Source organism: Bos taurus, chromosome 25 (genome assembly GCF_002263795.3).
Source record: "Bos taurus isolate L1 Dominette 01449 registration number 42190680 breed Hereford chromosome 25, ARS-UCD2.0, whole genome shotgun sequence".
In the NCBI taxonomy this organism is placed as follows: domain Eukaryota; kingdom Metazoa; phylum Chordata; class Mammalia; order Artiodactyla; family Bovidae; genus Bos; species Bos taurus.
In genome coordinates, this window is record NC_037352.1 from 38,508,921 (window position 1) to 38,534,938 (window position 26,018).

Below are 26,018 nucleotides of genomic sequence, written 5' to 3' on the forward strand. Positions count from 1 at the left end.
GTTCAAAGCTGAGTACAGAAGGTAAAATAAAACGTGGAGCAATGATCTGAAGACAGAGGATGCTGGATAAATGCCTGATTCTTAGATATGAAAGGGCTCACAGCAAACAGGTCAACTGATGGGGGAACAATGAGTTTAGCTGTTGCACAAGGGCCAGGAGGACTGTGCGAGAGGCAGGTCTCCACTTCACACCAAGTCGTTTCATATCGCATGGAGATAAAGAGCACAGTCTACGGTGCTACCACCTACACTGAGATGGTTTGGTACCAACTATGCCCCAGTTTATATTCAATTGCAAGTCTCTGCTCCTGTTGTTTTACTAAATTTGCCTGACTTCCAGCCTTTGATCTACTCAAAATCTATCTTTCCTGAGGCAAAAACCTGAGAAAAGATAGGTTTCCTCAGAATCTATCAAAACTTGAGGAGGGTGGGTGGAGAAGCCCAAGCAAAAAACACGGTCAACAGATTTCTTGATCAGACCTAGATTTTTTTCCTAAAGCATCACCTTGAGATGGAGTTGAAGTCGAGGGAAGGAAGAAACTGGTATTAGAGCTGAAAGTGAAAACTCTAAGGAGGGGTTGAATATTTGAGTTCAGACTTAAAGAATGTGTAATCTGGACAAATAACCCACACCTCAGTGAAACAGAAGAGACCTTTAGAAGTGTGGACCAAATGAAGTTTAGGAAACAATAAAAAATTATAATTTCTGGGCAACATAGGGACAATATTGTATGATTCTAAAAGGAAGAGGAATTTAAACTGCCTTTAGGAATCAACAGGGAATGGCTGTTGGCTCATCCTGTGAGACTAGTGATAAGATGGATTCAGAAGTCAGGGGAACACATCTTGCAAATCCAATGAGATTTGCACTCTCTCAGGAAACACTGAACCAGCAACAGGTAGACAGAGTAGCATGAAACACATAAAAGCCTTAAATACCTGAGATAGGAGGACCTTCTAAAGAGCTTGTGGAATAAACCACCAGAGGGTGAGGCAGACCCTTCAGGGATGTTTCTGGAGGGGGCAGGGTGGGGGTGGTAAATGAATCAGGACTCATTTCTCTGTCTCCTACTTGACTGAGCACCTGCTCAGACACAACATGATTCAAGACACTGCCGACAGAACAGAAAGTAAGAGACAAGATGAAAGTGAGCATCTGGTGGAATAGGGAGACCCTGTTATGCTATCACCAAACTCCAGCAGGAATGACCAGCGCCTGTGATCAGGACAGCACAGGTGAACTGAGTTCACTGGTTTATGCACAGGATGGGGGTGTGAACTCTGACCTCAAAGAAAGAGAAGTGAGAAGTGAAGCCAGGGACAGAAACAAGCCTGAGGCATTTCATGGGAAAGAAGAAAGAAACTAATGAGGACATGGAGAGTCAGGAGTTATCTCTAATGACAAACGATATATATGCCTGCCAACAAAATGCCATAAGAAGTTCTGAGGTTTAAGAGGAGGAAGGAAGCGAGCAGGTTTTGATTCAGAGCAGAAACCAGAGTGGGAAGCTCTACCAACACAAGCTGCTGTGGGGAAGGAAAAAGCCTTAGGGAGAGAGATTCGAGTTGCCGGAGTGCAAGAACAACTCTTCAGTCACTTCTCAGGTTTGGCACCATTAAAAAGCTCCAGGGAAAAACACTCCTGAGTGACCACCCTCCTTACTGCCACCCCCCTCACACACCTGGGTGACTCTGAAGCAGGAATTCTCCTTCCACCACCCACGGCTCTTCTCCTTGCTCCAATTTGGTGATGACTTCTGGTTTGATAATGTGACACCCTGTTAATAGATACAAGAGAGAACTTGAACTTGGCTGCTGGGCTTCCAGATCTGTCATGTAAGCAAAAGGCTGGCTTATGAGCTACAGGAGAGAAGTGCCATTGGTGCTGTGCCAGAATCAGAACCTACCTTGAGGTAGAGACCACATGCCCCACCTGGTACCCCAGATGATTCCAGTTGTTCTGTCAAGTTCAAAGTTAAAGTGTGTGTCTCTGTGTGTGTATACTTGGTCAGCTGACTCTAGGCAACCCCACGGACTGCAGATTGCCAGGTTCCTCTTTCCAAGGGATTTTCCAAGCAAGAATACTGCAGTGGGTTTCCATTTCTCCAGGGGATCTTCCCAACCCAATTCAGTTTCATAAGATCGAACCTGAATCTCTTACACCTCCTGCACTGGCAGGTGGTTCTTTTACCACTGTGCCACCTGGGAAGCCCACAAGTTCAAAGTTAAAACCATTAAGTTAGAGGGAAATCTCATTTCTCTCTCTCCTCACCCACAGAGATGAGGTGGCTGTAGTTCTCCAGCATCACGTCCCTGTAGGTCGTCTTCTGCTCAGGGTCTAGGTGCTGCCACTCCTCCTGGGTGAAGTCCACGGCCACGTCCCTGAATGACACTGACCCCTGTAATGGCACCATAGTGGGAACTGGGTGACATGGAGCAGATACACGGGGACAAGAGCTCACCCAGCTCACTGGTCAAGTTTACACTGTGTACCTTTTCTATATTATGGGCCTTATGGAAGGAAAATAAATATAATATACTGCCATGAGTTTGCTCAATGTACAGGAAAAAAAGAAAATACAGCCTTACACTATGAGCCAGCAACAGTCCTGAGGACGAGACCAGCAGACAGAGCCTGTGCCCTCGAGAAGCACAGGCCTGAGGGCAGTGTGCAAACCCAAGAGGCACTGTGATCCTTCATTCTGCTTACAGAACACTAATAATACCAGTTGGTTCTCTTTTGTCCTCCCCAGCCGCTCCTTGACTGGCTCCTCCTCTCCTCTGGGTCGTCCTCAAGCCATCATAGGGCCCTGGGCTCAGTTCTTTTCTTGTACCCTTGGCTCTGATGGTGATCCCATCTTGCCTCATGGCTTTAATAACCTGTGCTGTGCCATGTTGTGCTTAGTCGCTCAGTTGTGTCCAACTCTTTGCCACCCCATGGACTGTAGACTCCCGGGTTCCTCTGTCCATGGGGATTCTCCAGGCATTAATAACCTTCTACACTTCAACATTTCCCAATGTTTATCACCAGCCCAAGCTTCTCTTCTGCTCCTGCCCTGAGCTCCTCCTACAACTCACAGAAGGAACCGAGTTGTAGTATTCACCAGTTACCAAGGCGATGAGCAAGCCAGGCAGCACATCCCAGTTCCGTATTTTACTACAGAGATAAGCCTGCCTCGACCTGACCCTGGCCTGCCCACAAGCTATTGGAAACAGCTTGGTTCGTCCCGCCCTAATGCCCAGCCAGGTACTTGGAATCCCTTCATCCCCCAACACATTCCAGGGAAGGAGCTCACTTACTCCTGAAGAGGGGCACAGAGCACACAACAGAACCGGAAACTGCCATACCCAGACCTGTGAGTGCGGATCTTCTGAGTTAATTCACACTCACTCACACTCACACAGTCATTACAGCCTGTTTCCTCCTGTACCATCACCTCTAGAATACAGACAATAATGGTGCCTGTCACATGATACAGATCAGTACCAAACAGGCTCTTTCACGGAAAGCACTTAACACAGTTCTTTGGACAAAACATGCTTTTCAATACCTGCTATTACTGTTGATTATCTACTGTGTATCTCATCACTCTGCAAATCAGAATGAATCAGAAAACACAGAAATAAACTTAAATAACTAAACATAATGGGTCTGTTAAATTTATGCAATTGCCCAGAAAAGTTTACAAAACAGTGCCTGTGTGTTAAAACCAATAAGGTTCAGCTGCTCTCAAAAGACAGAGAAGGCACTGGCAACCCACTCCAGTACTCTTGCCTGGAGAATCCCAGGGACGGGGGAGCCTGGTGGGCTGCCGTCTATGGGGTCGCACAGAGTTGGACACGACTGAAGCGACTTAGCAGCAGCAGCAGCAGCTCTCAACAGAACATGGAGACAGGAGTGGTTAGGAGGAGTTAAGGAAACGAGCTCGTCAAGCTCAGGGTCTATTAGAGACGATGATGAACTCCTGATGTTGACTGAAAATCAAAGTTCTTGATTGTGAAACAATCGAAGAGGCAGAATGGCTCATGTCCCCTGACCCCAAGCTCTACATGCCGAGATGACTGGGAGCCAGACTTTGTTGGCCTGGGAAGGCTGAGGCTGCCCTGCTGCTGCTGAGACATACCAGCAGAAGTAGTCACTGCCCAAGGCAGACCGAGATATGTACAGCACTGCCCTGGTCTAGCCTGGAGAAACCTGTCTCAGACAGCAACAGCAAATCTTCCAGAACTCAGCCCATATTCCAACCAGACATCACCAGACATACCTGTGTCCGACCCCTGAGGACTGGGGGGTCCACACGTTCACACATTAAAGTCTTTACCAAGTGCAAGAGAGTGGCTGACGCAGTGCCCAGAACCGGAAAGAGAAAGTAAGAACCAGAAGAGAAGCACGAGACCAATGAATTCCTCCCTCTTCACCTCCACTCACCTCCTTGAAAGAAGTTGTACTTCAGTACTGACCAAGGAGGGTGCTCTTATTCACTTGTGTGGATAAGACTAAAAATCTTGTGATTTTGAGAAATTTTTGAGAAATTTTTTTAAATGAATAGTATTCAACCTCTCAAAATGAAAAAAATTAAAGAATTATATGCTATTGCTGGAAAATCAAGTAAAAAGACAAAAAAACTTGGAAAACAATGTTCACTAACATGACTCCAACTGGAAACATTTATAAATACTTAAGGCTACTCTGTTAGTCAATAAGACAAGCAAAACAAACCAGTACTGAGACAGGAAGACGGACTGTGGACATGAACAGGCCCTTCATATAAAAAGAGAAACACACCAGTCTGAGAAGACCACATACTGTACGATTCCAACTACGCGACATTCTGTAAAAGACAAAAATACATTGACGGTAATAAGATGAGCAGCTGTTGGGGGCTGGGGCAGAGAGAGAGAGACAAGCAGGAGGTGCCCTGGGTTGTTTCTGGTGGCAAAGGAGTTCTATACTGTACTTCTTTGGTGGCTGAAGGCCATTCACTACACACTTGTCAAGACCTGAACACAGAGTGACCCCTAATATAAACTACGGACTCCAGGTGGTAGGAAGGTATCAACAATTGATAGGATGCACCGCACAAGTGTGAGACGATAACAGGAGGAAACCAAGAGGGACGATTATAAGGAACTCTGTACTGTCAGCTCAATTTCCCCATAAACCTAAAACTGGTCTAAAAAGTCTATTAATTAAAAAAGAAGAAACAGCTTCTAAACCTATGAAAATGTTCTCAACCTCACTCACAACTGAGAAAGAACCCAAGGGCGTGGACGTGCACTACGTACTGGGGCCCAGGACCAGCGGCAGTGGGAACTCACTGAGGCCTCCCCCTTGCCTGTCTGCCATCCAGCTGGAGCCCCAAGTCCCCCTGACTTGATTCCCCCACCCATCTCCCACCACATATCACATCAAGGAAACCTTTAACACCCAAGGATAAGTGTTTGGAAAGGACAACGTAAGGCAAGCAATAGATGGTCTTTGTCACTTTTTGCAATGAATGTCAAGAACTCAAGGCTTGTTCTGTGACTTTAAGACCTCTGGAGGATCCTGGAATCTACACATAGAACTTGCCAGAAACACTTGGTGCTGACCTGCTCTCTATGCTTTGTCTAACCCTATCTTTTACCTATTCCTACTTTTCCATTTTAAATTCTGAACTATTGGGCCTCCTAAAGTGTTATTACAAATCAGTGAAAGTGCTAGCCGCTGTTTGGAGTCAATCCAGGCTCCTCTATCCATGGAATTCTCCAGGCAAGAATACTGGAGTGGGTTGCCATTCCCTTCTCCAGGGGATCTTCCTGACCCAAGGATCCAACTCGGGTCTCCTACATTGCAGGCAGATTCATTACAATCTGAGCCACGAGGGAAGCCTACAAAATGGAGAAGGGAGTAAATAAGTAAACAACAAAACTCACCAGAGATTGATTCATTTTCCGCTGCTCTCGGAATAACTTGCACGACTGTGAAAGCAGAGGCGGACCTGAAGGAGGAAACGCAGGTAGTGAAGCGAGCCAGGAACAGCTAGTGTGAACGAGCCCTGCCCAGCACTTCACTAGACACTTGTGGGAAACCCGCCCTTTCACTTTCCAGTAGGGCTTAGTAAAACAAAGACTGAGTACACACCCACAGGCCTGTAACTCCCACATGATTATGGTACTGCAGGGAAAACACTTTTTCATCAGTGGATGAACATGGAATCCTATTAAAATAAAATTCCATCATTAAATATAAAATGATAAAAATAAACAATTACAGTTTTACTAACTCTGTCAAGATCAGAAAATCCACAAGATGCTCTGAGTAACGCGATACACTCAGGTGCGGCTCAGTCTTTCAATTATTTGTACAAACTTAAACGCAATGCTCAAAAAAGATCTCTTATTAAGAAACTAACAGAGCACTTGCCCTAAGAGTTTGATATTGCTAACGATCCCATCTGCAGACCTAGTGACCTGGGACAAGTCACCTCCCTTCTCAGGCCCAATCACCGCCTCCCTCAACTGAGGCAGCGGGACAGACGCCTCGAAGACTCATCCCGCACTAACTACACGGTGCGAGTCCACCAGGCAGAACCCGCGGAGGAGGGGGGCGTGGCATGTCAGCGGAGGCTTAGATTACAAAACCAAGTGCGGATGAGTCTTGAGAGACACGTGCAGGATTGCAAGAAGGCGAGAGAAAGAGGAGGAGGGGCCTCGGGGATGGAGGGAGAGGTGGACGCGGCACGTTCGGGCCAAGCCTGGGGCCCCCACTGCCTCAGGACACCCAGAACTCACAAGCCCCAGCTGAGCCCCATCGGAGCAGGCGGTCCTGCCCTCCAGCCCGGCCTCTCGACCCCGGCAAAGCGGTCAAACCTTCTCAGTCGCTCTCTCGTGGGGTCCGGAGCGGGCTCCCCAAGCCCTGCTCTCCGAGGGGCGCAGGATCAACAGCCGCCTGGAGGCCGCAGACGCACCACCTACCTCGTCGGGACTCGCTGACCGGCTCCGGGCTCCCCAGGCTCCGGCCGGGGGCTGCTCCTGCGGCGCGCTCCTCTCCCCGAGTCCCTCCTTTCCGCCTCCCGAGGCCTCTGGGCCCGAGGAGCCAGCTCTGGGCCTACGGGACAAGCTCCCTTCGGGCCAACGTCGTTCCCGAGGCTTCACCGTGTCGTGCGCTGCAGACGGTCGGGACCGGGCCCCGCCGCTCCTTAGTGTCGCCGCCGCTAGCCCGGCCTCTCCGACCCAGCCCGAGGGCTCCGGGGCTCGAGCTCCGGGGTCTCGGCTCCAGCCTCCGCCCGGCCCGCGAGAACCCTCGCGTGCACAGCCCGCGTCCGCTGGATGCCAGCCCTGCCGGACGGCGTTCCAGTCCCGCAGGCCCCGGAATCCCCGCCCGCCGGAGGCCAAAGCCTGGGAACGAGGGCGAGCGGTGACCTGGCCAACGACAGGAAGCAAAAGCCCCGGTGCGCGTGCGCGAACACGCACACAGAACGCGGAGCCCCAACGCCGGAGGATGCCGGAAGTCCGGGCACCGGGGCCCGCCCCCGGGAGCAGGACAAATAGCAAGACTCCATTTCCCAGAACTCTCCGCGCCATGAAATTAGGGAACCTCTTAAATGTCTCCACCTCATCTGGAGGTGAAGCAATGCTGTGCTGAGAGGATGGACTCTCTGAACCAGGGAATCAATATCAGATCAGATCAGATCAGTCGCTCAGTCGTGTCCGACTCTTTGCGACCCCATGAATCGCAGCACGCCAGGCCGGAATCAATATCCCATTTGTTAACTCCTGTTAGGCGTCAAGGGAAGATAGGGCCTCAGGTGGGGTGCTGTGTGATTGCCTCCTGGATCCCTGGTCATTTCCCTGCCCAGAGGTATTTTAGGTTAGATCTGAGGATCTCTGACAAACCAGAGAGGGGAAGGAGTGTATCCTGTTCGGTGGTGGTGGTGGTCTAGTGGCTAAGTCGTGTCTGTCCACGAGATTCTCCAGGCAAGAATACTGGAGTAGGTTGCCGTTTCCTTAACTGAAATACTAACAGTTCAGTTCGGTTCAATAGCTCAGTCCTGTCTGACTCTTTGCCACCCCACAGACAGCAGCATGCCAGGCTTCCCTGTCCATCACCAACTCCCTGAGCTTGCTCAAACTCATGTCCATTGAGTCGGTGATGCCATCCAACCATCTCATCCTTGGGAGAAGGAAATGGCAACCCATTCCAGTATTCTTGTCTGGAGAATCCCAGGGACAGAGGAGCCTGGTGGGCCGCCGTCTATGGGGTCACACAGAGTCAGACACATCGGAAGAGACTTAGCAGCAGCAGCAATATCTCATCCTCTGTCGTCCCCTTCTCCTCCTGCCTTCAATCTTTCCCTGCATTAGGGTCTTTTCCAATGAATCAGTTCTTCACATCAGGTGGTCAAAGTATTGGAGTTTCAGCTTCAGCATCAGTCCTTCCAATGAATATTCAGGACTGATTTTCCCTAGGATTGACTGGTTGGATCTTCTTGCAGTCCAAGGGACTCTCAAGAGTCTTCTCCAACACCACAGTTCAAAAAGCATCAATTCTTTGGCACTCAGCTTTCATTATAGTCCAATTCTCACATCCATACATGACTACTGGGAAAAACATAGTTTTTACTCGACTGATCTTTGTTGGTAAAGTAATGTCTCTGCTTTTTAATATGCAGTCTAGGTTGGTCATAGCTTTTTTCCAAGGAGCAAGTGTCTTTTAATTTCATGGCTGCAGTCACCATTTGCAATGATTTTGGAGCCCCCCAAAATAAAGTCTGTCACTGTTTCCATTGTTTCCCCATCTATTTGCCATGAAGTGATGGGACCAGATGCCATGATTTTAGTTTTCTGAATGTTGAGTTTTAAGCCAACTTTTTCACTCTCCTCTTTCACTTTCATCAAGAGGCTCTTTAGTTCTTTTTCACTTTCTGCCATAAGGCTGGTGTCATCTGCGTATCTGAGATTATTGATATTTCTCCCAGCAATCTTGATTCCAGTTTGTGCTTAATCCAGCCCTGCATTTTGCATAATATACTCTGCATATAAGTTAAATAAGCAGGGTGACAATATACAACCTTGATGTACTCCTTTCCCTATTTGGAACCAGTCTGTTGTTCCATGTCGTTTTAACTGTTGAAATACTATGTTTCATTAAAATGCTAGGATATAATAAATGTTCAGCCATGATAAAAAATGTTCAATCATGGGCATATGGTTTCTCCAAGGAAGGAAAAGAGAATAGGAATTGTAGCTTTTCTAGATTATACAATCAATGCATTAAAAACAGTAGAAAAATCAGAAGGTACATACAAATTGAAAAAAGAAAATGGATATCTGCAATCTTACCTTTTTAACAGGATATTGTTCATGTTAGATAAAAATGTAATTTTTCAAAAATGGAATCATAAGGACAATGATTTATCACTATTTTGGGGGTGAAATCATGTAACCGTGTTCTTGACTAGTTACTTCTCAAAAGCTGGTATGGGTAAAATTAAAAATAAAATCTTCTGCCAATCCAGAAAATCCTCTTCCCAGATGTAGAAATAAAGAAAACAGCTTTATTGTTGAATAACTATGAAAGCAGGCTGTGGGACTTCCCTGGTGGGCCAGTAGTTAAGACTCTGCCCTTCAGACACAGGGGGCTCAGGCTCAGTCCCTCCTGCAGGAATTAAGATCTGGCATGCTGTGGGACTGGCCAAAAAAACAAAAAAGCAGGCTGTGCTGTGCATCACAAGGGAACCACTATTTATGTAAATGAGATGAACCTCATCTTTTTATATAGCTCAGGAGATAGAATCCATTGCATACATGTTTAAGATAACAGTAATTTGCCTTCTGTGAAAAAACTTGACAACATTTTCGGCTTTGAGGAGGCAAAGATGCTACTTTCTTGGGTTATCAGGAATCCGGGTTGATTTGACACCATCTGCCTCCTCTATGCCACCTAAATTCAACACCAACGAAACCAGAGTCATATAGTGAGGTGCATAGTGGGGAGGTCGGTACCATATCTGCCCTGGCCCCCAAGACTGGCCCCAGGGTCTGTCTCCAAAAGAGGCTGGTGATGACATCACCAAGGCAACTGGTGATTGGAAGGGTCTGAGGATACAGTGAAACTGATCATTCAGAGCAGACAGGCCCAGATTGAGTGGTACCTTCTACTTCTTATGGAACTGCTGAAGCCCTCAAGGAACTGCCAAGAGACAGGAAGAAGCAGAAAAACACTAGATACAGTGGAAACATCAGTTTTAATGAGATGGTCAACATTGCCAGGCAGATGCATCATCGACCTCTAGCTAGAGAACTCTCTGGAACCATTAAAGAGATCCTGGGGATTGCCCAGTCAGTGGGCTGCGATGTTGATGGCTGCCACCCCAACGCATCATAGATGACATCAACAGTGGTGTAGTTGAGTGCTGTGAGCTTGAGCCTGGCAAACTTCCAGCCCGTGTGCCACAACTAAAAGCCCCATAGAGCTGCAATGAAGACACAGCACAGCCAAAGTGAAAACAAGACAACAACAACAACAAAATCCTGGTTGTGGCAGTTTTCTTGGGCTGCATCACAAAGTATGGCAAACCCGCAGGCTTAAACAACAGAAATGAATTGTCTGACAGTTCCGCAGGTTGCGAGTCCAAATTGAGGCATCGGCAGGAGTGGGTCTCTCCAAGAGCTGTAGGGGAAGATCTGTTGCAGGTGGAGGGGGCAATTTCTTCACTACATATACACTAGGTAGGTACCAGGTAGGTGCTTGTCAGGAACTCCAATCCTGGCTCTGCTTATCCACAGCAGCACGAGGCAGCTTGACGGGTTGTCATGGACCTGTCGGCAGGAGGACTAGAAACTGGTTCACATATTTGCTCAGCCCTGGACCCACGGCTTGGCCACAACCCTTCCATGTTAGGGCCTAGGTCATGGTTCACCCCTTCCTGCTTATTTCATTCAATGGTGACGTACTTTCTTTAGGACTTCCTACTGCACCAAGAAATAGAGGAAAACAACAGAATGGGCAAGACTAGAGGTCTCTTCAAGAAAATTAGAGATACCAAGGGAACATTTCATGCAAAGATGGGCTCGATAAAGGACAGAAATGGTATGGACCTAACAGAAGCAGAAGATATTAAGAAGAGGTGGCAAGAATACACAGAAGAACTGTACGAAAAAGATCTTCATGATCCAGATAATCACAATGGTGTGATCACTGACCTAGAGCCAGACATCCTGGAATGTGAAGTCAAGTGGGCCTTAGAAAGCATCACTACGAACAAAGCTAGTGGAGGTGATGGAATTCCAGTTGAGCTCTTTCAAGTCCTGAAAGATGATGCTGTGAAAGTACTGCACTCAATATGCCAGCAAATCTGCAAAACTCAGCAGTAGCCACAGGACTGGAAAAGGTCAGTTTTCATTCCAATCCCAAAGAAAGGCAATGCCAAAGAATGCTCAAACTACCACACAACTGCACTCATCTCACATGCTAGTAAAGTAATGCTCAAAATTCTCCAAGCCAGGCTTCAGCAATATGTGAACCGTGAACTTTCTGATGTTCAAGCTGGTTTTAGAAAAGGCAGAGGAACCAGAGATCAAATTGCCAACATCTGCTGGATCGTGGAAAAAGCAAGAGAGTTCCAGAAAAACATCTATTTCTGCTTTATTGACTATGCCAAAGCCTTTGACTGTGTGGATCACAATAAACTATGGAATATTCTGAAAGAGATGGGAATACCAGACCACCTGACCTACCTCTTGAGAAATTTGTATGCAGGTCAGGAAGCAACAGTTAGAACAGGACATGGAACAACAAACTGGTTCCAAATAGGAAAAGGAGTACGTCAAGACTGTATATTGTCACCCTGCTTATTTAACTTATATGCAGAGTACATCATGAGAAACGCTGGACTGGAAGAAACACAAGCTGGAATCAAGATTGCCGGGAGAAATATCAATAACCTCAGATATGCAGATGACACCACCCTTATGGCAGAAAGTGAAGAGGAACTAAAAAGCCTCTTGATGAAAGTGAAAGTGGAGAGTGAAAAAGTTGGCTTAAAGCTCAACATTTAGAAAACGAAGATCATGGCATCTGGTCCCATCACTTAATGGGAAATAGATGGGGAAACAGTGGAAACAGTGTCAGACTTTATTTTTTGGGGCTCCAAAATCACTGCAGATGGTGACAGCAGCTATGAAATTAAAAGACGCTTAGTCCTTGGAAGGAAAGTTATGACCAACCTAGATAGCATATTCAAAAGCAGAGATATTACTTTGCCAACAAAGATCCGTCTAGTCAAGGCTATGGCTTTTCCTGTGGTCATGTATGGATGTGAGAGTTGGACTGTGAAGAAGGCTGAGCACCGAAGAATTGATGCTTTTGAACTGTGGTGTTGGAGAAGACTCTTGAGAGTCCCTTGGACTGCAAGGAGATCCAACCAGTCCATTCTGAAGGAGATCAGCCCTGGGGTTTCTTTGGAAGGAATGATGCTAAAGCTGAAACTCCAGTACTTTGGCCACCTTATGCGAAGAGTTGACTCATTGGAAAAGACTCTGATGCTGGGAGGGATTGGGGGCAAGAGGAGAAGGGGACGACAGAGGATGAGATGGCTGGATGGCATCATTGACTCGATGGACGTGAGTCTGGGTGAACTCCGGGGGTTCGTGGTGGACAGGGGGCGTGCTGCGATTCATGGGGTCGCAAAGAGTTGGACACGACTGAGCGACTGAACTGAACTGAACTGAACTGCACCAGCGGGGCTTCCACGGTGGCTTACTAGTAAAGAACCCTCCTGCCAATGCAGGAGACGTGGGTTCTATCCCTGATCTGGGAAGATCCTCTAGAGAAGAAAATGGCAAGCCATTCCAGTATTCTTGCCTGGAGAATCTCATGGACAGTGGAACCTGGTGGGCTACAGTTCTTGGGGTCACAAAGAGTTGGACACAACTTAGGAACTGAATAACAGCAATTGCACCAGCCTGGGCAGCCCATCTCACCCAGAGATTTCCATCAGAAGCATGTCAACAAGAAAGTTCAAATTAGGCTGTAGCTCAGTGCTGTGGAATTAGAATCTGTGAGCCTAGGTCCTGGCATCTGTTTATTATTTTCTCCGTGTGATCCTCAGCTGAAAGGATTGTATTGACAAAGCACTTTAATTTCACACTGCTGATATTTCTGCAGTACAGTTATCTTAAGCTGCATTCATAGGAGGGAGAGAGAAGAGGAGAAGTGATAGTTCTGCTTTCCCCACTGAACACACTGTTACTGAACCAAGCTTGAGTCTGCTCACATGCACACAGTAAAGCCAGTCTCCTGACACCAGGTCATGAGGAAGGAAAGGGAACAAGGTGACAAGCGAGGAGTCCAGGCAGCTAGTGGTCAATAGGCCCCAACTCCCCCAGTGACTTTCAGGGAAGAGTTTTTAAAGATGGGGTGTGGCTGTTGGTAGGAATATAAGGTGCAGCCACCATGGAGGATAGCATGGAAGGCCCTTAAAAAACTGAAAATAGAGCTACTCTGTGATCCAGCAATCCCACTCCTGGGCATATATCAGGAGAAACCCACAACTCAAAAAGATCCATGCACGTCTATGTTCATAGCAGTATTATTTACACTAGCCAAGACACAGAAGCAACTTACATGTCCATCAACAGGTGAGTGGATAAAGTTGATGTGGTACATACGCACGACGAGATGTTACAAAACCTTAAAAAGGATGAAACAGTGTCACTTGCAGCATGGGTGGAGTTAGACATCATAATACTAAGTGAGGCAAGTCAGAAAGAGAACGACAGACACAGTATGATATCGCTTCTGTGTAGAATCTTAAAAGATGATACAAATGAACTTCTTTACAAAACAGAAATGGACTCACAGACATAGAAAACAAATTTATGGTTACCAAAGGGGAAATGTGAGGGGTGGAGAGATAAATTCGGAGTTCGGGGTTAACATATACGCACTACCACATATAAAATGGACAATCAGGACTTCCCCAGTAGTCCAGTGGTTAAGACTCTTCACTCCCAATGCAGGAGGCGTGGGTTTGATCCCTGGTCAGGGAACTACAATTCCCACATGCCCCATGGTAAGGCCAAAAAAATAGACACTCCTCAAGGACCTACCATATAGCACAGGGAACTCTACACAATATTCTGTAATAACCTAAGGAGTTTCTTGGTGGCCTAGTGGTTAGGATTCCAGGCTTTCACCACTGGGGCCCAGGTTCAGTCCCTGGTCAGAGAACTGAGATCCCATAAGCTGCACAGCACAGGGGGGAAAAAAATTCTGTATTAACCTAAAGGGGAAAAGAATCTGAAAAAAAGAATAGATATATATAAATGTATAACTGAAACTAAGACAACATTATAAATCAACTATACTCCAATATAAAATTTAAAAAAATTTTAAGTGAAGGAAAAAGAGTGGGGGAGGGGTGGTTGTGGGGTTGTGTGATCAGCTTGTGGACCTTCCTCTGATTGGCTGGTGTTGAGATAACCAGGAGTCAACGTCATTAACCTTCTGGTTCCTGCTGGTCTGGGGTCTACATGCCCGTGACCTCTTCCACCTGATGGGGTTTTCAGTATCTGTGAAACAGCTCGCAGGGCTTGGCCCAGAATATTATCCCTTGTGGAGGGACTAAAGGACACTGACTTTGTTTAATGGTTAAACTATTATTATTTTATCTCTTTTTGGCTGTTTTTCTTTCTTTATGCATGTTCTCACTTCTTTGATTAGATTTACTCTTTGGAACTTGGAGAAGGCCTAGGAAGCTAAAATTTCCTAAAGACAAGATGCAGGGGAAGACAGGAGGAGAATTCATCCCCCCAAATCCTGAGGTCCTGCTTAGTTACAGCAGCAGATTCAATCTGGGTTGTTTATGCCATTTTTGCTCAACATAGCAACAGACCCCACACAATTGTAGCCTGATTGGGCAAGGTGGGCAGGGGAAGATTGGATTATCCAATCTAGATTTGAAGATTAGATTAAACAATCAAGGCATTTTGCTGTTCATAAGAGACACTTTCAGGAAGACAGAAAACCAATCTTCTAATATTTGAAAGCTTGTTAACTGGGAGAGAGAGTGAACTTCTGTTTTGTTATGGAGAGACCTAATCAGCGTTGATGGTTGAAAGCCTAATGATTGCAAACTTGAACTCATTTGCCTCCTAACAATTGAACATCGTCCACAGCAGAAGGACACAGGTCCTCAAGCGGCAGTGCTTTTCCCAGCAGTGCCCATGCGAGGAGAACCAGTCCAGTGGCAGCTGGGGAGGACATCAGACGCGGTTTGCAGGGCCTCTGAGACCTAGTCCACCTCAGAAAGTCATGGAGAGCAACCCAGAGAGACGGTCTCCGCACCTTCGATGAACTGCTCTGACTCTAAATGACCAACTAGAAACACGTAAGTGATCAAAATACAAAATAAAACTTTGGGCACACCCTGAACAACAGAGGTACTTCTCATCAAAGTCCAAACAATAATTCAAGAGCAGGGCTCAGAGCCAAAGTTGTGAAACAACCCAAGTGTTCGTTGACAGATGAATGGATAAAGAAAATGTAGTGTGTATGCTGATACAATTAATCCATAAAAGGGAAGGAAACTTTAAAATTCTATACAGAGAGCATTTATTTATTTAATGATTATTTGATATTTCTTTTTACACACAGTGAAAATTTGATAATTCCACTTTTAAGAGGAAAAGTTAGTATTTCTCTATAGAAACAAGTTTCAGCAGTAGAGGCATAAGGGACTTCCCGGTGGTGCTAGCGGTAAGGAACCTGCCTGCCAAAGTAGGAGATGTGAGAGCTGCGGGTTCAATCCCTGGGTCAAGAAGGAGAGAATGGCAACCCACTCCAGTATTCTTGCCTGGAGAATCCCATGGACAGAGGAGCCTGGTGGGCTGCAGTCCATAGTGTTGCAAAGAGTCAGACACAACTGAAGTGACTTAAAATGCCTGCATGCAGAAGAGGCATACGCACGCACAGGAACACAGAGGGCACAGGACTATAGCCCTCCAGCCTCCCCCATGTCTGATCCCCCGAAGAGACCTGCTGGCTCTTCCTCCAGATGCCTGGAACTTGATGACTTCTCTCCATCTTTTCAGACATCCCCTTTCTGGACTTACCCACCCCTCAACTCCTAACCACATCTGGGTCTCCCTAGTTCCAACTCCTGCTGAGTCTCCACCCCATTTTCACATCTTTTGGGGTCTTAGTTCCCCGTCGAGGGGTTGAACCCAGGGCCTCAGCAGTGAGAGCACAGAGTCCTAACCACTGGACCACCAGGGGGTTCCCTCCACCCCACCCATTAACACAGCAGGCGACATTAATTTTTTCCCTTTTGATGCAAATTGCACTGTGGCTCCTCTCCTTCGCTGGTTTCCCATTGCACTTAGGATACATCAGAATGACCTCAGATCCAGGGTTTTCTTTCCTTTTTCCTATTGTGTACCATCCACACCAGCTTTGGGGGTCTAAGGAGGAAATTTTTATTTAGGCTACCACAAGGGTGAACCTTGAAGATGTTACACTAAGTGAATCAGCCAGATATGAATGGACAAATGTTATACAATTCCACTTCTATGAACTCCCTAGAGGGGTCAGATTCAAAGAGATAGAAAGTAGAAGGATGGGTGCCAGGAGCTGGGGGAGGAGGATGGGGAGTTAGTGTTTAAGGGGGACAAAGTTTCAGTTTGGGAAGATTAACACATTTTGGAGATGACAGTGGCAATGGTTGTGCAACAACGTAAGTGTTTGATACCATTCAGTTGTGCCCTGAAAAAGGGCAAGCCTGTGGGCAAGGGATAAACAGGGAATCCCACACCTGAAGTTTTGGGGGATGGTCAGGAGTTGGGTCAGCAGCAGGAGATACAATTTCCCCTTAATCTCCAGGAGAAGTGGACACCTCGGTCAAACACTTACTTGTGTTTTTCTTCAAGCTGGTTGCCAGATTGGAATGACCAGTGACGTCAGAGGCTTCTGACCTTCCTGATTGGAAGAGCAGGCTCCCATAGTGCTCAACAGCAGAGGTGAACAACAGCATCTCCCCGGATCCTCCTCCACTCCCAGTTCATCCTCAGCTTGAAGAAGGGACGTCACGCTTGCATTTGGCCAGGATCCAGAAGAGCTGAGACAGAACAGAGTCTAGTTTGTGTGGAAGAAGAGTTCGGGAGAAATCATGGCCAGTTGTTGCCTGAATTCCCAGTTTGAGGACCTGAGCCCCGAGTCCAGTTTCTTGGGGCTCCCCATGGAGATGATTGTCAGTGAAGAAAGCCCAGGACCCTCAGGTGAGGGAGCTGGACACGAGAAGGAATTTCAGGGGGTTAACACTGGGGAGGAAGGGGTACAGAGGTCAGGAAGGAGCTCCTGTATAAGGTGAGTGTGGAAGGAAGGAGATATTCAGAAAGTCAGAGACTTGGGGAGGAGAGGACAGGAGCTGGAGACACAGAAAACCTGGGAAGCAAGAAAGGAGGTTAGGACCTGAGATCCAAGGATGAGAGAAAGGAGCTGGGGAAACAAAGGGAGGGTTCCTTTTTTTTTTCCTGAGTGGGAGAAATTGCTTCTCTGGTGAGTCGGTGGTAAAGAATTCACCTGCCAATGCAAGAGACTTGGGTCTACTCCTGTGTTCTTGTCTGAAAATCCCATGGGCAGAGCAGCCTCAGGACTACAGTCCATGGGGTCACAGAGAAACATGACTTGGCGACTAGAACAACACAGTGGGAGAAATTATCTGCCACGAGGAAGAGATTTTCAGGATGGGAAACTGGAAAAATGGCCCCCAAAATGGGGGGAGGGGTAGGTGGATATCGACAGAGAAAGATGGAAAGGACAACAATCTATGAGGCTGGAGAGACTGGATGGGGAGAGTTGGGGATGGGAGTGGGAATGGTTTAGGGGTTGGGGAACCAGGGGCTGAATTCCAAAGACAAAAGCTTCATATCAAAAGCTTCATAACCCTCTTTTCCTTTCTCAGCACTCTGGGCCAGCTCCAGCTCCCTGCCTTGGCGCCCTGGCTATAAGAGGAAGTGGTCAGTGGCATTTGGAGCAGAGGCGGACGACGAGGCCCAGGACAGCTGGATCGTGAAGTCGCTGAGTGGGCTCAGGACGAAGTTGAAGAAACAGCAGGTGTTCTTGGTGCTGCCTGAACACCACGTGATCTTCAACAAGGTGCTTGGTAAGGACCCTTCCCCATCAGCCCCACAACCTCCTGTTCTATAATTAAAAAAAAAAAAAAAAAAACTTCTAACAACTACATTTTTCCAAGGGAGAGGAACTCCCTACTAGCTGATGAGCTCTCAGTCCCTGGGGGACTCGGTACTGATCACTCACCAGGGACACTTAGGAATGAGGCAGAATTAGATTAGATTTAGAAATGATACTGATGGCTCAGTGGTAAAGACTCCACCTGCAGTGCAAGAGACGCAGGTTCGATCCCTGGGTTGGGAAGATTCCCCTGGAGAAGAGAAAAGCTATCCACTCCAGTATTCTTGCCTGGAGAATCGCATGGACAGAGCATGGTGGGCTATGGTCCATGCGGTGGCAAAGAGTCAGACATGACTGAAGCGACAGCACAGCACAGCACAGCAGAGATCAGTCTTGGAAATGATCATCTTGTAAGATCAGGTTAACTTGGTAGCTGCACCCCTGAGAATTCTTAGCCCTGACTGAATCTAGGCTGTTTGAATCTACATGCCTGACATGACTGTCAGGTGAGAAATTGTGATAACTTGATGGCTTCTGCAGTGGTACGTGCATGCATAATGAAGGGGCACCGGTCCCTCTCATTTGCTAGCCCTAGAAGGGGAGTCACCCCCTTTCCCATCCAGTGAAAGGTCTTCCCTCCCCCGGCCCTGAGTCATATTCCAGAATTTCCCCATTGGAGGTATCGTTCTCCCTCTTTGTTCTGGAATGTTCTCCTGGCAGCCCTGTTGCTATTGTCTAACATCTGCCCTCTTTTCACAGAGGATCATGTCGTTAAGAGATTCCTGGCCTGGGACAGAAACCTGAAGGTATCCGACAAGGTGAGTCATCCACTGAGAGGGATTTCTGCTGCAGCACCTGTCTGGGGTTGGGTGGGGTGGGGGTACTCTCTAAACCCAGATTTCCACTCCCCTTTCCAACCTGATGCCTTGTCAGCAACCCCCTCCGGGGGCCTGGAGGTGTCCTCTGGGGTCTGAGCCCCAGGCGAGTCACTTGGTGGTGGTCACCTAAATCCCCCGCTCTGCTCAGAGGAGACTCATCTTTGCTCCAGCTCATCAAAAGCCATCCAGTGCTGGCTGCCCTCAAATCCACAGCCCCTGTCCTGGGAGCATCGTGGACTTTGCGTCCTCTCCTCCTCCGAATAATCAGGCTCACCCAAAATGGGGCGGGGGCTCTTCTCCGAGGGGCACCACCCAGTCCCCAACTCCCTCTCTTTGTGGCTGCCGTTTAGTCGCTAAGACATGTTGACTCTTTTGAGACCCCACGGACTGTCGCCCACCAGGCTCCTCTGTCCAGGGGATTTTCCAGATAAGAAGACTGGAGTGGGTTGCCATTTCCATCTCTCGGGGATCTTCCCAACCCAGGGATGGAACCTGAGTCCCCTGCGTTGGCACATGGGTTCTTTACCACAGCACCGCCCGGGAAGTCCTGCCACTCCCTTCTCTGTTTCTCCTCTTCTGGGATGTGACCTCTCTCTGTTTTTTCTTTCTGTCCATCAGTATCTCCTGGTGATGGTGATCGCTTATTTCAGCCGAGCCAGCCTCCTCTTCTGGCAATACCGGAGGATCCATTTCTTCATAGCTCTGTGAGTAGCTTGCTCTATCTCCCCATCAATGCTCAGCACCCTGGGAGGGTGGAGGGAGAGGTATGGGGCTCGTCCCTTTCATCTTTTAAAAAAAAAAAAAAACACACCTATTTGTACTGTTTATGGTGGAGTGCTTTCTGTTTGAAGTATGTTTTTTTCCTTATAGTAATTGAAGTACGGTTGACTTACCGTGTTTCAGGTACACAGCAAGTTTATTCAGTTATACATATACACATTTTTTTTCAGATTATTTTCCATTATAGGTTATTACAAGGTATTTTGACTATAGTTCCCTGTGTTAGTCACTCAGTTGTGTCCAACTCTGTGACCCCAAGGGCTGGAGCCCACCAGGCTCCCGTGTCAATCCCTGGCTATACAGTAAATCTTTGGTTCTTGTTGCTTGTCTGTTTTTTAATGAGAAATCTAGCATTCTATTCATACTAAGTCGAACAAATATAGTCAAAATGTCATAAATTTTTTAGTTAGGCCAAAATTCATAAGTTTTCTAAGCTATATATACATATGATTTATATATATATACACATGTATGTATGCAAAAGATTTTCTACTACACTTGATAAAGTCTTGAGACAGAACATCAAAAAAAACGAAATGGAGAAATTAGAAAACACAAACCAAATGAAATGGGAAGACTGAATATAAAATAGAAAAAGTGAAAAAAAACTAGATAAAAGTAAAAAATCATATATATATATGATCCATATATATATATATATGAAGTATGTTTTTTATATTGTTGTCAAAACAAACCCTAATATCAGTCAAAAGACTGAAGGAAACAAAGAAATCCTGCTAAGAGGAGAGGAAGAAAGAACTGACACCATCCCGCCCCCAAGTAAACAGGCTTGAGAGTTTCATTTCCAGTTTGAATTCTTCTGTCTCACTCCTTCCCACATCAGTACCAAGTGTCACCATGTTCCATTTCTGGGTTCCCATGACAAAGGCCACGACTGGGGTCCTCATTACACAGCTGAAATCAGGTGTAAAACCCTCCCCACTTATGTTTCTTCCAAGTTTCTCCCCCAAGCCAGTCGGCTTTATTTGCCTGAATATTCTTCCAAAGACACGGTATGACCTGTGTTCATTGGCTAATTACTCACCAAAATCAAGGCCAGAGTTCAGGGTTGGAAGTCAGCCCTCTTGACAGTTGCCATCACCCTTGCTTAATGTCTGGATTCTTTATTCCTTTGTTTCACCGTTCCCTCCAAATGCCCTTCCCTCTATTTTATATTTTATATCCTTATGCTTTCTTTCCAGATATCTTTCCCACACACATTTATCTGAAGAAAATGACCTTATCCTTGAGTTCAAACACCAAAACCTTCATGATGCCTGAGCTCCCTAATTTCTGCATCCTACTAACACTTTCCTTAAAATCCTATTATAATGTGATGTTTTGCATTATAGTCATTTCTTCTCTCCCCTCCCCCTTCCCCAATCCTGTTACACTAACCACTGGGGAAGGTAGATCTTGTCAAAATACCAATGCATTGGTATTTTCCTCAGCACAATTCTTTTCATTTTGCAACGGTTTGTTATAGTGAATCTCCAAGGTAATCTGTATTGCATTTGGCTATAAAACATTCTTCCATTCATTCAGTGAAACCTTATAAAGGGCACCCTATGTGGCTGGGGCTTCCCTAGTGGCACAGCGGTAAAGAACCCACCTGCAATGCAGGAGATTTGGGTTTGATCCCTGGGTCAGGAAGATCCCCTGGAGAAGGAAATGGCAACCCATTCCAGTATTCTTGCCTGGGAAATCTCCTAAACAGAGAAGCCTGAGAGGCTACAGTCCACGGGGTCACAAAAAGTCAGACACAACTTAATGACTAAACGACAACAATGTGCTGGGGGATATGAGGTGATGGGAAGAGAGACTCAAGAAGGGCTGCTGAACTAATGCGTCAATAAGAGCCAAGCCCTAAACATATCATTTAGTAGGAAAGGGATGAATGCAGAAATAGATCAGTTCCGGCCCTCAGGAACTGTACATGTACCTACAACCCAGGGAGTCAGGTGTGTGCACATAAAACCAAAGGAAAGGAACAGAGGTTGGGATTTCATCCTCACCAACAAGGCGTTAGAGATGCCCTTCTGAAGGTCCTGCCCAGCAGTGGCTCTTTGATGACCAGGGATGCTGGGGAGGGCTGGGAAGGTTGTGTGAAGATGCTCAGCCCACATCCTTTCTAGAAAGCTGACCTCAGGCAGAGGCCCTTCCTGTCCTGCTCCTGACAGCCACCTGATGTCTTTTCAGCTACCTGGCCAGTAAGATGGAAGAGGACAACCAGGCCCACAAACAGATCATCTTTTCGTTCCTCTATGGAAGGAACCACTCCCAGCGTCCCTTGTTCCACAAACTGGTTTTCCAATTCATCTGTTCCATGAACTGGAAGATGAGGGTCACACAGGAAGAGTGTGAGAAGGTGGGTGGGCTGTGGGGGCTTGGAAGTGAGGGTGGTGAGGAGAGGAGGGATCATGGGGATTGGGGGAAAGAATTGGAGGCTGGACAAGGGGAGGTGAGGGGTCGACTTGGAGAGGCATCATCATTTCAAGGGACTGTTCATCTTTGCAGATCCAAGCTTTTCACCCGAGGCTCTGGGTGTGGGATCGAGATCGTGCCCTCTTGCCCTAGGGGTCCCCCAGGACCACGAGGGCCTGAGATCACCAGCCTAAGGAAAGGTAGGTCTGTGTCCTCGCAGATGTGGGCAGAATGATGTGTTGTTCATTGAGGATTCCAACTGTGGACCACCATCACCTTCCATCCTGTGACTTAGGCCAGCTGGGCACACAGCCAGATGCTGACTCAGTTCCCAGCCACAGACTGACCACCACATACAGATGCAAGTACAGTGGGGTCCGTGGGTGCCAGGCCTCGGGGAAAACTACTTGTCACAGAGGCATGGGTTTGGCTGCAATCATTTCACCCAAAACAATGGGGTCCAAATAACAGCTTTGATGGGATGTTGGTTTTTGTGAAAAGTGAATACTTCTAATTTTTCCCATATATTGTGTTTTGAGTTTCTCTTTTTAATTCATCTGTGGCCTTTCATCCCTCAGGATAGCGACTCTTAGAATTTATCTTCCATGAAGTCAATGTCTACAAATAGGATGTTAGAACAACCTACACGGTCAATGATAAAAGAGAAATTATGACTAGCTTTATTTTCATCCAAATTCACTTTCAAATTCCTTATTGCCAGATCACCTGTGGTTATTTCCTCTGACTCACCACTCCTGGACCAGTCACTCCTCTTGTACAATGACACGTTTCCCACCTCAAGTTTTTGGTCAAGGGAGTTTATCAGAACCAGTGAAGGTTAAGAAAGGCTATCTTCAACCTGGCTTATTATGATCTACCAATGGAGTTATAGATGTGGGCAGAGAATTAAGCAAAGGTTTGGTTTAAATTGTAAACTGTCTTAGTCCATTTGAGTTTCACTAACAAAATACTACAGACTGGAGATATTCCCTGGAGGTCTAGTGGTTAAGACTCTGTGCTTTCAATACAGGGCACGTGAATTCAGTCCCTGGTTGGGAAGTTCCGCATACTGTGCAGTGTGGCCAAAAAAAAACAAAACAAAACTACAGCCTGAGGGGTTACGGAGAAGGCAATGGCACCCCACTCCAGTACTCTTGCCTGGAAAATCCCATGGACGGAGGAGCCTGGTAGGCTGCAGTCCATGAGGTCGCTAAGAGTCAGACACGACTGAGCAACTTCACTTTCACTTTTCACTTTCATGCATTAGAGAAGGAAATGGCAATCCACTCTAGTGTTCTTGCCTGGAGAATCCCAGGGACAGGGGAGCCTGGTGGGCTGCCGTCTTATGGGGTCGCCCAGAGTCGGACACGACTGAAGTGACTTAGCAGCAGCAGCAGCAGCAGAGTGGGTTAAAAACAACAAAAACCATGGGCTCTTTTATAACGACAGTAATCTCATTCATGGGGACTCTACCCCATGACTTAATAACCTCTCAAAGACCCCACCTGCGAAAACCATCACGTTGCTGTAGTTAATCTCTCTGTCATGTCCAACTCTTTGAGACCCCGTGGACTATAGCCCACCAGGTTCTTTTGTCCATAGGATTTCCCAGGCAAGAACACTGGAGTGGGTAGCCATTCCCTTCTCCAGGGGATCTTCTTGATCCAGGGATGGAACCTGGGTTTCCTGCATTGCAGGCAGATTCTTTACCGTCTGAGCCACTGGGGAAGCCCAATACCATCACCTTAAGGTTTATGATTTCAACATAAGAATTTTAGGGGGACACAACATTCAGACCATAACACTAACCAAGATTAGGAGTGAGTATTATTTAAACATTAGGATCCAGGCTTAGGATTAGGGATCAGGCATCCGGTCTTATGATTCATAATGTTGACTTTTTAGTAATGTTTTTAGCTTGGTTGAAAGTTCAGATTCTGAGTGGTGCAAAAGGATGGAGGTGAGTTAAAACTACGGCAGCGTTCTCTGAGTGCCAGCTCCCTGAGCAGAATCACCTAGAATCTTGGCCATAAAGCAAATTCCAGGGCCTGACCTTAGGTGTATTCAGTCATTTCTGGAGTTGGGGTTACCAAAGTCCAAGAATCACACTTGAAAACACTGGTTCAGGATTGTGGTTTAGAATGGAGAATTTGAGGTAAAACTGGGATTATTAATTAGCCTAAACTGGTTAGAATTGACTGAGAATGTAAATAATCTTTTTGTAATAATTTTACTTAGTTATTTTTGTCTGTGCTGGTTCTTTGTTGCTGTGAGGGCTTTCCTCTAGTTGCGGTGTGTGGCTTCTCCTTGCAGTGACTTCTCTTGTTGTGGAGCACAGGCTCTAAGGTGCTCGGGCTTCAGTAGTTGTAGCACATGGGCTTAGTTGCTCCTTGGCACATGGGCTCTTCCCAGATCAGGGATCAAACCCATGTCCCCTGCATTGGCAGGTGGATTCTTTACTACTGAGCCAGCAGGAAAGCTCGTAAATGATCTTTGTATCTGGAGAGTTGCCACTTCAAAATCTGACACCCTAACTCTCTCACTTCCAGATCACCAGAGGAGATGTGGATTTTCAAGGGAAAGTCAATCCAGTCACTGATGACAGCCACAAGGAAGGACAAGAGAAGCCTCTGTGCAGATAATGGGAAAGAACCCAGCATCTTCTAGACTCAACTGAAGAGAGTTTTCGGTCATACTCCTAGGAGCAGAGTGTGCTTCCAGGAGTCTTTGGGACAATAAGAAATCAAGGTTTTTTTCAGATTCTCTTCTTTCCTAAGGTACCACCCCAATTTTTGGATTAATTCAAATCTTCCCTGAGTTAGATGTTGGAGGCCCCATTTTTATACACTAGTTTGCCCTAATCTAGATTCATGTGAAGGTGAAATGTAGGGGCTTGGAGTAGGAAGGAATTACTTTAAAATATAAAATTAGAGCCATAGCATCATGATAGATGACTCAAAGTTTGCCATCATCACTGGCTTATTTTGAGAATGTTGCCTGTAAAATTATTGTATTTATTTTTATATTTTATTTTTATATATCTACTTTAAATAGTTTCAAAATAGTCTTTGTTTTGAAAACATGTTATTCCTAGAAAGTTTTGTGATGGATATTATAGCTGTTGTGTATAGGTAAATACAATTTTGTATACATTTTCAAGAGGTTTTTGTATTTTTAATCTATTATATTTACATAATATATCGATTCTACTTATAGCTAGGTGGGTCATTCCTCCTAATTTTTGTAAACATAAATTTTAACTTCTAAAGTCCTTATTATTGAATTGTGAAAATTCAGTTGTAATTTTTTTAACTTGTCTTGAGATGTTTGTATGTAATTTTAGATTATTAAAGAGGATAATTCTGTGTAGCTTTTAGGGAAATATAATAAAGATGAAACTCTTTTCACACTCATTATGTGTGTGGTCATTACCAGTTTGGTTTGCCTGTTTGTAGTCAAACTAGATGTTATGTTGCTTAATGGCGTTGTGATTATCCAACCACATTTCTTAACTCTGAAAAATAATCCTGAATTATTTTCCACGTAGAAAGAGCAATCGAAGATGAGGCAGATCTCACATCATTCAAAAATTCAATACTGAGAGACAAGTGTTGGGTAAAAGGAAAAACAGCTTTACTGAGGAAGCCAGCAACCCTGCAGAGAAGTTGGCTTCATGTCCCAAAAAACCAACTCTCCTGTCCCCAGGTTTTGCTTGAGGATTGTAAAGGGAGCAGAGGAAGGGGCTACATACCGAAGAGCAG

General features: G+C 46.2%; 2 protein-coding genes and 1 pseudogene across 10 annotated transcripts in view; 2 read left to right on the forward strand and 1 right to left on the reverse strand.

Moving 5' to 3' along the window:
• ZNF12 (zinc finger protein 12) overlaps positions 1 to 7,445 on the reverse strand; it is a 35,827-nt gene extending 28,382 nt beyond the window's left edge. For 6 of the 9 annotated variants that reach the window (XM_059881254.1, XM_059881253.1, XM_059881252.1 and 3 more), the window contains exons 1-4: positions 6,958 to 7,039; positions 5,917 to 5,981; positions 2,273 to 2,399; positions 1,683 to 1,778 (exon numbers count right to left, since the gene is read on the reverse strand). In XM_059881254.1, coding sequence (XP_059737237.1) covers positions 1,683 to 1,778; positions 2,273 to 2,399; positions 5,917 to 5,931 — 238 coding nt within the window. In that variant the 5' untranslated portion in view covers positions 5,932 to 5,981; positions 6,958 to 7,039. Of the gene's footprint in view, positions 1 to 1,682; positions 1,779 to 2,272; positions 2,400 to 5,916; positions 5,982 to 6,124; positions 6,201 to 6,957 lie in introns of all 9 variants that reach the window. The other 3 variants (XM_059881249.1, NM_001110071.3, NM_001372135.1) reach the window with 3 other exon arrangements.
• Positions 7,446 to 9,846: 2,401 nt separating this feature from the next.
• LOC100847388 (large ribosomal subunit protein uL11-like) lies at positions 9,847 to 10,455 on the forward strand (annotated as a pseudogene).
• A 6,695-nt stretch (positions 10,456 to 17,150) lies between these two features.
• LOC618542 (speedy protein E4) lies at positions 17,151 to 25,410 on the forward strand. The gene is made up of 7 exons (XM_059881662.1): positions 17,151 to 17,259; positions 17,946 to 18,146; positions 18,935 to 18,993; positions 19,672 to 19,757; positions 22,033 to 22,201; positions 22,351 to 22,457; positions 24,807 to 25,410. Exons 1-6 carry the CDS (start codon positions 17,151 to 17,153, stop codon positions 22,408 to 22,410), a joined length of 684 nt encoding a protein of 227 aa, XP_059737645.1. The 3' UTR covers positions 22,411 to 22,457; positions 24,807 to 25,410.
• The last annotated feature ends 608 nt before the right edge of the window (positions 25,411 to 26,018 follow it).